Source organism: Hippocampus guttulatus, chromosome 1 (assembly GCF_054856545.1).
Source record: "Hippocampus guttulatus isolate MCC_2025c chromosome 1, RoL_Hgut_1.0, whole genome shotgun sequence".
NCBI classification, from domain to species: Eukaryota; Metazoa; Chordata; class Actinopteri; order Syngnathiformes; family Syngnathidae; genus Hippocampus; species Hippocampus guttulatus.
The window spans coordinates 26,794,978-26,805,733 of NC_141261.1; the positions used below are offsets into that span (position 1 = coordinate 26,794,978).

At 46.3% G+C, this 10,756-nt stretch overlaps 1 protein-coding gene across 2 annotated transcripts in view; it reads right to left on the minus strand.

Moving 5' to 3' along the window:
- prickle3 (prickle homolog 3) overlaps positions 1 to 10,602 on the minus strand; it is a 38,955-nt gene extending 28,353 nt beyond the window's left edge. The window contains exon 1 of one of the 2 annotated variants that reach the window (XM_086123530.1): positions 10,029 to 10,602. In XM_086123530.1, coding sequence (XP_085979656.1) covers positions 10,029 to 10,070 — 42 coding nt within the window. In that variant the 5' untranslated portion in view covers positions 10,071 to 10,602. The remainder of the gene's footprint in view (positions 1 to 10,028) is intronic. The other variant, XM_086123549.1, reaches the window with a different exon arrangement.
- Positions 10,603 to 10,756: the final 154 nt, after the last annotated feature.

Below are 10,756 nucleotides of genomic sequence, written 5' to 3' on the forward strand. Positions count from 1 at the left end.
ACAAACGTTCATAAAGCACTTCTCATATAATAATAGCCTATTATATGACAGCCGACATGACGCTCGAAGTCAGACGGACACATTTTTTCTGATAATCAGTGTGTTTTCCGTATTGCCCAAACATATTTTTATTCGAGCGAGGGTGAGGTCTGGCTTGTTTCGACAATCGGCATCGTGTCGCCAGACGCACTTCCTTAGGATACACTGTGCGGGCTTTTGCTGCGTCAACGCCCCCTGCACTGAGTCGACGCCCCCTGGACTAAGTGGCGCAGCTTGGACTGTGCCAAGCAGCCGATGCAGTCTAAACTGCACCGGTGCAGTTCACGTGTCAATTAGCAGCCTGGACTGTGTCAACGCAGCCGATGTGTCAATTAGCAGCCTAGACTGTGTCAACGCAGCCGATGCAGTCCAAACTGCGCCGGTGCAGTTCACGTGTCAATCACGTGACGTAATGAAGCAGCACATGCACCGACACGTGGTTTGCTCTGTGAGCCCGGCGCATGCGTCAACGCATCAGTGTCGCTGGACCCATCACTATCGTCGTGTTTTCGCTTTGTATTCTCGGTACCCATGGTATAGTAAGTACTGGTTTTGTTTTGTGATTTGGCTTTCTTGCGTGTATTTGTGATACATTGTTTTTTGTTTGTATTCGCGGTCTTTATTTTTCTCCCTTGCCTTTTTGTGCAAGCACTTTTTGTTATTCGTTTTATTTACCCTCTGGTCCTTATTGTTGACCAGCGCTTTATGTTCTCTCCTTATCGGTGCGATTTGTACATTAAACCTTATTTGTTCCTACGGAGACCCTGTTTTAGTCTACGCTTTAGGATCCACCCTAAACTCGGTTTGTCCGAAACCTAACAGTATTTCAGTGAGAGCCATACACACACACACACACACACACACACACACACAGGCACACACACACACATATATATATATATATATATATATATATATTAGAGCTGTCAAACGATTAAAATATTTAATCTAATTAAAAAAGCAACTGTCATAATTAACTCGAATGCACTAAAAATTAATCGTGATTACTCACATTTTTTATCGTTTCTGAGTTTCCTTTTACATTTTTGTCCTATTTTTCCCACATTTTAATGCTCTCATCAACATGGAATCATGAAGCAGTTTTCTATGTGCCAAATGCAAATATTTACTGAAATAACAATTTCGATTTTCAATTTTACATGAACATTTTTCACTTGGAGCAGTTATTCACACATAATCTCTCACACAATATTACTGTCCATCAACAACAGTGAAAAAAATATTTTGTCACATAACAGCTGCTTTAACAGCTTTTTTTAATGAAATCAAAACAGAGCAATATAACATTATAAAGTGCACATCTAAGGTAAACTAGTACTCAGCCTATAGTGGATTTAAACCATGGTTGCATAATTCGTTTTTCTCAAGTTTGCTTTGAACATAGCAGTCTGTTTCTGTATGTTTGTTGAAGAATAACGAGACACCGGACACCAGTGTTCGTTATGTGCCGCTGTATTCAAGACTGCCGGCCGTACAAACAAGCGCACGCACTTCCCCCGTGCTGCTGGGGCAAACCATTCTGAAAGAGGGGGGTTTCACCCCCCCTAACACAGTCAGGCTATGTTGATTGTGTTGGTCCTTCTTGCGCGGAAGTCTCTCTACGGTTTTGTGTAGACCTCATTTCGGATGACTACACTTGGTTCGATGACAACACTGGAGACGTTTTATTTTCGCTAGGTCGCTACCACTGCAGCGCACTGTCACTGTCAGACGAACACAGAGAAGCTCCACCCGCTCTATTTATATGGACACAGAACACTGTCACCTTCCACACAAAATAGTTGCAAACAAGTAACAATCGCGTCAGTGGCATACATCGTACACCTGTATGATACAGAGAGAGAGAAGAACAGGTAACTTTGGTCTTGTCAGTGGAGCAATCTGGCAACTTTTTAAAAGTAAACTTTCCATTCATAAACTCTTTAAGTATCCGTTTTCGGTGTCTCGTGCTGCCGTGGCTGGCAAAACAGACATGGGCGTGGACTTCTGAGCGCGCATGTTGTTTTGTTTCTGGTGTATTTATAGAGCAACGTAACATCCACACACACACACATACAAACTGTATTTTAAAAGTAAATTCAACAAAATGTCAGTATAATACACCTCTGAATGTATTCTTTTCAATAATTTTGTTTTAATACTCACCATGTGAATGGTTTTCCGTTCCTCACGATTACGAAAGATCTAGCAAAATTTGCGGGATTATAGTCAGTTTGCCGGGTCCATACGCGGAGTTGCTGCTGGTGGCTAGCTCGGACCCTGCTCAGTAGCTTGCACGCTTGCTTTCTGCTCTCTCTCGTAGTGTGTTTTGATGTGAACGTAGCATGCCGCTGTACATTCCACCGTTTCATCGATGGTATTTTGTCGTTGCAAATTAGACACACCGCAGAACCTGTTCCCTCCACAAAGGTGAATCCTTTGGTCCATTCGTCCTGAAGTGTACCATACTCGTCATCTTTTTTTCTTTTCACCATCTTATTCGTCGAAGGATTAGCTTTGAGCTAATGACTGAGCGGGCGGATTCAAAAGGGGCGTTTACCTGTTGCCACAGCAACGGCCGACATAGGCCAGCATCATCCAATTAAAATTGCCCCTGCCAACTGCAGGACACGACCAGTGAAAAAAGTCAATGGATGTATTAAACAAACGAGAATATTTTGTTTTATCTGCGAGCCAGATGCAATCATCAAAGGAGCCATATATGGCTCGTGAGCCATAGGTTCCCGACCCCTGCTATAGAATAACTGATCTAAAAATATTCAGTGCTGAAGTTTGGCTTTTTTTTTTTTGTTGCCTTATTTCTCTTGACACCAAACAAGCTTTGAGACTGTATTTTTTCAAACCCATCTCAACTTCTTCAGAAAAAAATTGAAATCAATATTTTTTTTTCTTTCCAGAGAGTGTGAAAATAAGTGATTCCTTTTGGAAAAATGTCTTCTTTGTCAAAACCTGTAGGTAAACACGGTCTTTCATAAATTAAGATTCCAAATGCTTAGCAATTTATAGGACAAGTTAACCAAACAAATGATTTACATTCTGTTCTATGGAGCCCCACCAGTCTACACATCTAACAATACGTGAAGTATTGTTGTCTTGCTTGTTGTCTTCAAATATGTTCACAATGTGCTTTAGAAGTGTGTTTTGTTGAATATTAATGTGTTTTAAGCATGTGGAAGGAGAAATCCTTGTGAACAAAAAATGTTTTACACTCTCCAGTAGAAACGGAATAGTTTAAATACATTTAGAGAGTACCGTATTTTCACGACCATTCGACGCACCGTATGGTTGGGCGCAGTCTCATTAATGGGTGCTATTTCTGTATTTTACACATAGACAAAACGCAATGTATTATTGGGCGCAATTTTAAAGTGGTAAAACATACGCCAGCTTAAACATACGGCATGCATGCGCGCACGCTAAAAACACGTTAGTTTGTAGCATACGGTAGCATGCCAAGACATACAGATACAAGCTAAAAACACGTTTTTAAAAAGGCAACGGAAAACTGAGTTCCGTTGTATTTTATTTAGCCATCGTACAATGTACTCGCGTTTTTCGATCAATCATCACCCAGAAATCCATCAAAGTCCTCATCCTCTGTATCAGAATTGAACAATTGTGCAAGTACCGGTAATCCATCAAAAACGCCGTGTTCCCTCTCGTTGTCAGTCACTCTCATTGCCATGTGGCTCCACAGAAATGATGCCGGCTTTGCCAAAAACTCGAACAACAGTGCAAGCAGACACGTTCGTCCAAGCAGCCACAATCCATTCGCAAATTGTGGCGGAACTCGCCCGGCGCTGCCTCTCACTCTTTGTAAAGTTTTGTTTGCCATCGATCATTCATTGTTCCCATGCCGTTCGCAACTTTACTTTGAACGCCCGGTTGATGCCGATGTCCAGCGGTTGGAGTTCTTTAGTCAAGCCTCCGGGAATAACGGCAAGCTCAGAGTTCATTTGCTTGACTTGGTTTTTCACCGCTGCTGTGAGATGGGCACGCATGCCAAAAGCATAACCGATGGCTTGAAGTTTGAACTGAGCTTCGTAGGCGTGTCTCTTTGTAGAATTTATTTTCGGGGGTTCCTAGAAACCAAAACCAAAGTTGTTTTGCAACAATGCACATAGCCACACTCTATACAGGTGTTGGTACCTGCTTGGGGCGTACCTTTAGCGTCCACTTACACGCCCACCCATCACCCATTGGCGGACTTCTTCCCCGCATGCCTGTCCTCACTCACATCTGCCTTTTCTCTCTCTCGCTCTCCATATGTGTATATATACACGCCCACCCTTCACTGATTGGCCGACTTCTTTGCCGCATGCCTGTCCACAGTCACTTCCGCCTTTTCTCTATATAAACAGCGTGTCGGCTGTCAGTCAGGTTTTGGAACTCAGCGCATAGACAAGACGCTCCGCATCATAAGGCGTCCTGTCCATTTTGGAGAAAATTTTAGACTTTTAATGGCGCCTTATAGTCGTGAAAATACGGTATGTTGTGTACAGTATATGGTTCTACACGAGGGGAGATTCACTTTCCTGCACTCTGAACTGATTAATACTTGATTCCTCAGTGATTTGCAATTTACCACTAATATCGAGAGAACAAATATTTTAGCATCAAATTGTCTCACTTTTCGAGTGTCGATGGGAGAGTTGCCTTCAATATTGATACCCATAAACACAAGAGTGTAGTCATTGATACATCAGTGAAGAACAAGTAGCTGCACTGCTTCAATGCTATGAATTACACAAAAGACGCATGCCAACTTATTCGGTCTGCAGATGCAGTAGGTTAGGCACACTTGCACAAATTAATGCAGGGGAGTCCAAACTACCACTATTACTATAATCAACTTTGGTACATGCTGCGGGCCACCCACCACCCATTTGTGCAGGGGCCTGCAGCACATACTCCAGTTAATAATTGACACCAGTTGTGTCATTTGAGTGCTAGACTACTTACTTTATTTTCCACACTTGGTGGCAAAGCAAGAGAAGAGAACAAGACGAGAACAAGAAAAAAAAATCTCATTTCTCACTTTCTTGTTTTCATCAATGTGCAGTAGTGCCGAACACCAAACATTTTTGTGTTTGTTTTTTTGAAAAGAAAAAAAAATAGCAATCCATAGCTGTAATTTACATTTGAACGGGTAAGTTGATTCAAAACTAGAAATTCACACAGTTAACATGCTAACTAAAAATGTGGCTAATAGGGTGGCCCAGTGTACCAGTACTACGGTACCTCACCATCAAAAATGATGCAATACTGCATAATTTTTACTCTACGACTGATTTTTTTCCCCCATAATGACTTATGCATCATGACATAATGAACATAGTTTTTACTTTTATATTGGGGCTCTTGTGAACTGTCCAAAAAAAAAAAAAAGAAGACAAATATATGCTGGTTTCCACACAATTTTTGTGAAACAATCTTGACATTGTAATCAGGGCTAAAAATCTGAGCAGCTGCATTAATCTTTTTGGTTTTGTTTTATAGGTGAATTGTGTCCATTTTTGTTTTATTTAATGATTAGGGAATATTTAAAGTCATTTTCATCTTTTATTTTCTGCTGTCGAATATATTTTTTTAATTCATAAAAATATCAAGAATTATAATTTGGACGTTTTGCAATGCATTATTCCACTGTTTTCGTTGTTGTTTTAAGTTTTTGCCATTGTATCGTTTCAATGTCGAGGTAATTGAGTAGTATCGAAATTAGAAATTGGGAACGTGACATCACTCCTGGCAAAACAGATGGCAAATGAAGACAGGCTCCAGCACGCTTGCCCCCTACAACACATCCGCGCATGGCCCTGTTCAGGATAAGCAGTGTTGAAAATGGATTGATGAATGGATAGCATGCTGTCATGACTCATATAGAGAACTCAAGCAAACATTTTACACATACCTGCTATGAGAAAATACCTTCCACAGACCTCATATACTGTATGTATATTTGGTTCCCTGGCTATCCTATTTACAAGTCGCTATTGCACTTCTAAGCACTCTCATTGTCTGTATACAACTACAGCCGACAATAGACTCCATTTCTCCTTCACACCCACAGGTTCACTGGATGAATTCAGATTTTCTTCCAAGTAAATGGGGGTGGCGAAACAAGTGCAATCATAACAAGATTTTGTCAGTGTTTAGTTCAAGTCACCTCTCCGTGAGCCGTCACCTTACCGTGGTGGAGGGGTTTGTGTGTCCCAATGATCCTAGGAGCTAAGTTGTCTGGGGCTTTATGCCCCTGGCAGGGTCACCCATGGCAAACAGGTCCTAGGTGAGGGACCAGACAAAGCACGGCTCACAAAGCCCCTTATGATAGATAAAATCGATGGCACTCAGTTTCCCTTGCCCGGACGCGGGTCACCGGGGCCCCCCTCTGGAGCCAGGCCTGGAGGTGGGGCTCGTTGGCAAGCGCCTGGTGGCCGGGCCTACAACCATGGGGCCCGGCCGGGTTCAGCCCGAAGAGGCAACGTGGGTCCCCCTTCTCATGGTCTCACCACCCGTGGGAGGGGTCAAAGGGGTCGGGTGCAATGTGAGCTGGGCGGCAGCCAAAGGCGGGGACCCTGGCGGTCCGATCCTCGGCTGCAGAAGCTAGCTCTTGGGACATGGAATGTCACCTCTCTGGCAGGGAAGGAGCCCGAGCTGGTGTGTGAGGTAGAGAAGTTCCGACTGGATATAGTCGGACTTGCCTCCACACACAGCCTGGGTTCTGGTACCAGTTCTCTCGAGAGGGGTTGGACTCTCTTCCACTCTGGAGTTGCTCAAGGTGAGAGGCGCAGAGCAGGTGTGGGCATACTCATTGCCCCCCGGCTCAGTGCCTGTACATTGGGGTTCACACCGGTAGACGAGAGGGTTGCTTCCCTCCGCCTTCGGGTGGGGGGACGGGTCCTGACTGTTGTTTGTGCATATGCACCAAACGGCAGCTCAGCATACCCACCCTTTTTGGAGTCCTTGGAGGGTGTGCTGGAGAGTACTCCTGCTGGGGACTCCCTTGTTCTGCTGGGGGACTTCAATGCTCACGTGGGCAATGACAGTGAGACCTGGAGGGGCGTGATTGGGAGGAACGGCCCCCCCGATCAGAACTCGAGTGGTGTTTTGTTATTGGACTTCTGTGCTCGTCACGGACTGTCCATAACGAACACCTTGTTCAAACATAAGGGTGTCCATATGTGCACTTGGCACCAGGACACCCTGGGCCGTAGTTCGATGATCGACCTTGTGGTTGTATCATCGGATTTGCGGCCGCATGTTTTGGACACTCGGGTGAAGAGAGGGGCGGAGCTGTCAACTGATCACCACCTGGTGGTGAGTAGGCTCCGATGGTGGGGGAAGATGCCGGTCCGTCCTGGCAGACCCAAACGTATTGTGAGGGTTTGTTGGGAGCGTCTGGCGGAATCCCCTGTCAGAAGGAGTTTCAACTCCCACCTCCGACAGAGCTTTTCCCATGTTCCGGGGGAGACGGGGGACATTGAGTCCGAGTGGACCATGTTCCGTGCCTCTATTGTTGAGGCGGCCAATCTGAGTTGTGGCCGTAAGGTGGTTGGTGCCTGTCGTGGCGGCAACCCTCGTACTCGCTGGTGGACACCAGCAGTAAGGGATGCCGTCAAGCTGAAGAAGGAGTCCTATCGAGCCTTTATGGCCTGTGGGACCCCAGAGGCAGCTGACGGGTATCGACTGGCCAAGCGGAACGCAGCTTCGGTGGTCGCCGAGGCAAAAACCCGAGCGTGGGAAGAGTTCGGTGAGGCCATGGAAGCCGACTTCCGGACGGCTTCGAGGAAATTCTGGTCCACCATCCGACGTCTCAGGAGGGGGAAGCAGTGCACCACTAACACTGTGTACAGTGGGGATGGGGCACTGCTGACTTCGACTCGGGACGTTGTGAACCGGTGGGCAGTGTACTTCGAAGACCTCCTCAACTCCACCAACACGTCTTCCTTGGAGGAAGCAGAGTCTGAGGACCCTGAGGTGGGCTCTCCTATCTCTGTGGTTGAAGTCACCGATGTGGTTAAAAAGCTCCTCGGTGGCAGGGCCCCAGGGGTGGATGAGATCCGCCCGGAGTTCCTCAAGGCTCTGGATGTTGTGGGGCTGTCCTGGTTGACACGCCTCTGCAACATCGCGTGGTCAACGGGGAGAGTGCCTCTGGATTGGCAGACCGGGGTGGTAGTCCCTCTTTTTAAAAAGGGGGACCGGAGGGTGTGTTCCAACTACAGAGGGATCACACTCCTCAGCCTCCCTGGTAAGGTCTATTCAGGAGTGCTGGAGAGGAGGGTCCGTCAGGAAGTCGAGCCTCAGATTGAGGAGGAGCAGTTTGGTTTTCGTCCCGGCCGTGGAACAGTGGACCAGCTCGAGGGTATGTGGGAATTCGCCCAACCAGTCTACATGTGTTTTGTGGACTTGGAGAAGGCGTTTGACCGTGTCCCTCGGGGAGTTCTGTGGGGGGTGCTTCGTGGGTATGGGGTACCGAACCCCCTGATACGGGCTATTCGGTCACTATACCACCGATGTCTGAGTTTGGTTCGCATTGCCGGCAGTAAGTCGGAATCGTTTCCAGTGAGGGTAGGACTCCGCCAAGGCTGCCCTTTGTCGCCGATTCTGTTCATAATCTTTATGGACAGAATTTCTAGGCGCAGCCGAAGCGTTGAGGGCGTCCGTTTTGGTGGCCTCAGTATTGCATCCCTGCTTTTTGCAGATGATGTGCTGCTGTTGGCTCCTTCAAACGGGGCTCTCCAACTCTCACTGGAGCGTTTCGCAGCCGAGTGTGAAGCGGTTGGGATGAAAATCAGCACCTCCAAATCTGAAACCATGGTCCTCAGTCGGAAAAGGGTGGAGTGCCCCCTCCGGGTTGGGGGAGAGATCTTGCCCCAAGTGGAGGAGTTTAAGTATCTTGGGGTTTTGTTCACGGGTGAGGGCAGGAGGGAGCGAGAGATCGACAGGCGGATCGGTGCAGCGTCTGCTGTGATGCGGACGTTGTATCGGTCTGTCGTGGTGAAGAAGGAGCTGAGCCAAAGGGCGAAGCTCTCAATTTACCGGTCGATCTACGTTCCAACCCTCATCTATGGTCACGAGCTATGGGTCGTGACCGAAAGAACGAGATCCCGGATACAAGCGGCCGAAATGAGTTTTCTCCGCAGGGTGTCCGGGCTCTCCCTTAGAGATAAGGTGAGAAGCTCGGTCATCCGGGAGGGGCTCAGAGTCGAGCCGCTTTTCCTCCACATCGAGAGGAGCCAGATGAGGTGGCTTGGGCATCTGATTCGGATGCCTCCTGAACGCCTCCCTGGTGAGGTGTTCCGGGCATGTCCCACCGGGAGGAGACCCCGAGGAAGACCCAGGACACGCTGGAGTGACTATGTCACCCAGCTGGCCTGGGAACGCCTCGGGATCCCCCGGGGAGAGCTGGAAGAAGTAGCTAGGGAGAGGGAAGTCTGGGCTTCCCTGCTAAAGCTGTTGCCCCCGCGACCCGGATAAGCGGTAGAAGATGGATGGATGGATGGATAGTTCAAGTCAGTGAGTCAGTAGTCAATCACTTTTTGGCATCAGGCGGAATCCTAGTGCCCATTGTTAAAATTTTTTTTTAGAAAAGGTCATATTTCATCTGCATTACACCAACCTGCGCCGTCGGGAGGCTGTGACGTATTTGTCCCCCTCTCCAGACTCACCTTGAACATCCGAAATGATACAACTCACAAAGAATGTGGAACTCTCTGGGACAAAGTATGGAAAATCAATCCGGAATTAGCTTTTATTTCATTTATTATATTTTATGGATTTGACCTATATATGGAAAATGGTACAAAAGTCAGGTGACGAGATGGTTCAGAGAAACTTGAGGACTTTACGGCAAATTCGAAATGACAAGGGGCAGTTTTAAGTATATAAAACAATGAAATTATTCATGCGGAATCGTATTTCAAATCGAGGTAAATGACAACTAAAACGTATCGACCGCACACACTTACCGAGCAGTTGGAGCGTCGCTTTTTAGACCCGCGTAGAAACATGATCAGGGGGTGCGTTTAAAAATGCAATCGAGTATCCAGCCAGATGAGGTCAAAGGGACGACATAAACGTCCCAATTTTCTATCTGTGTGATAGACTACATTATGTTACTACCAAACTCGTCGAATTCTCAGAACGTCTTCGGCTAACAACTTCGGCAACTAACAAGCTCGCGTGACTCAGAAAGACCAACTTACTGCGACCTTTCAAAGTCAAATACGACAAAACGAGATTTACTACTTACGCAAAGAAACTCAAATAAAGAAAACGTTCGCGTAAAAGTATGTAACTTATCGTTCTATTTATATTTTAATAGACGCACTAAAAGATTAAATTGTGTCCGTTAACATGACCTTTTACTTTGAATGTTTGACTCCCTCAGTGTTGGCAGATAGGAAGTTCCTGTTGAACTTGACTTGCCTCCAGCTTTACCTTGAGAATGAGAGGCGTGTACTCGCGGTGTTGTTGGCACAGGGACGTAAGAGAGGTGACTACTTTTACCCACCACCACTCGCGTGAAAACAAGCTTTCACACATCATTGACATTTTTGACAAAAGCATGAATCTTCCTTATTAACTTTAAGTCCTGCAGATATTTTTCCGAGGAAACAACTCACCGTACTTAAGCTTAGTCACACACAAATCAAGGACGATGTATTATAGCAAACAAGCAGCACTATATGAAATT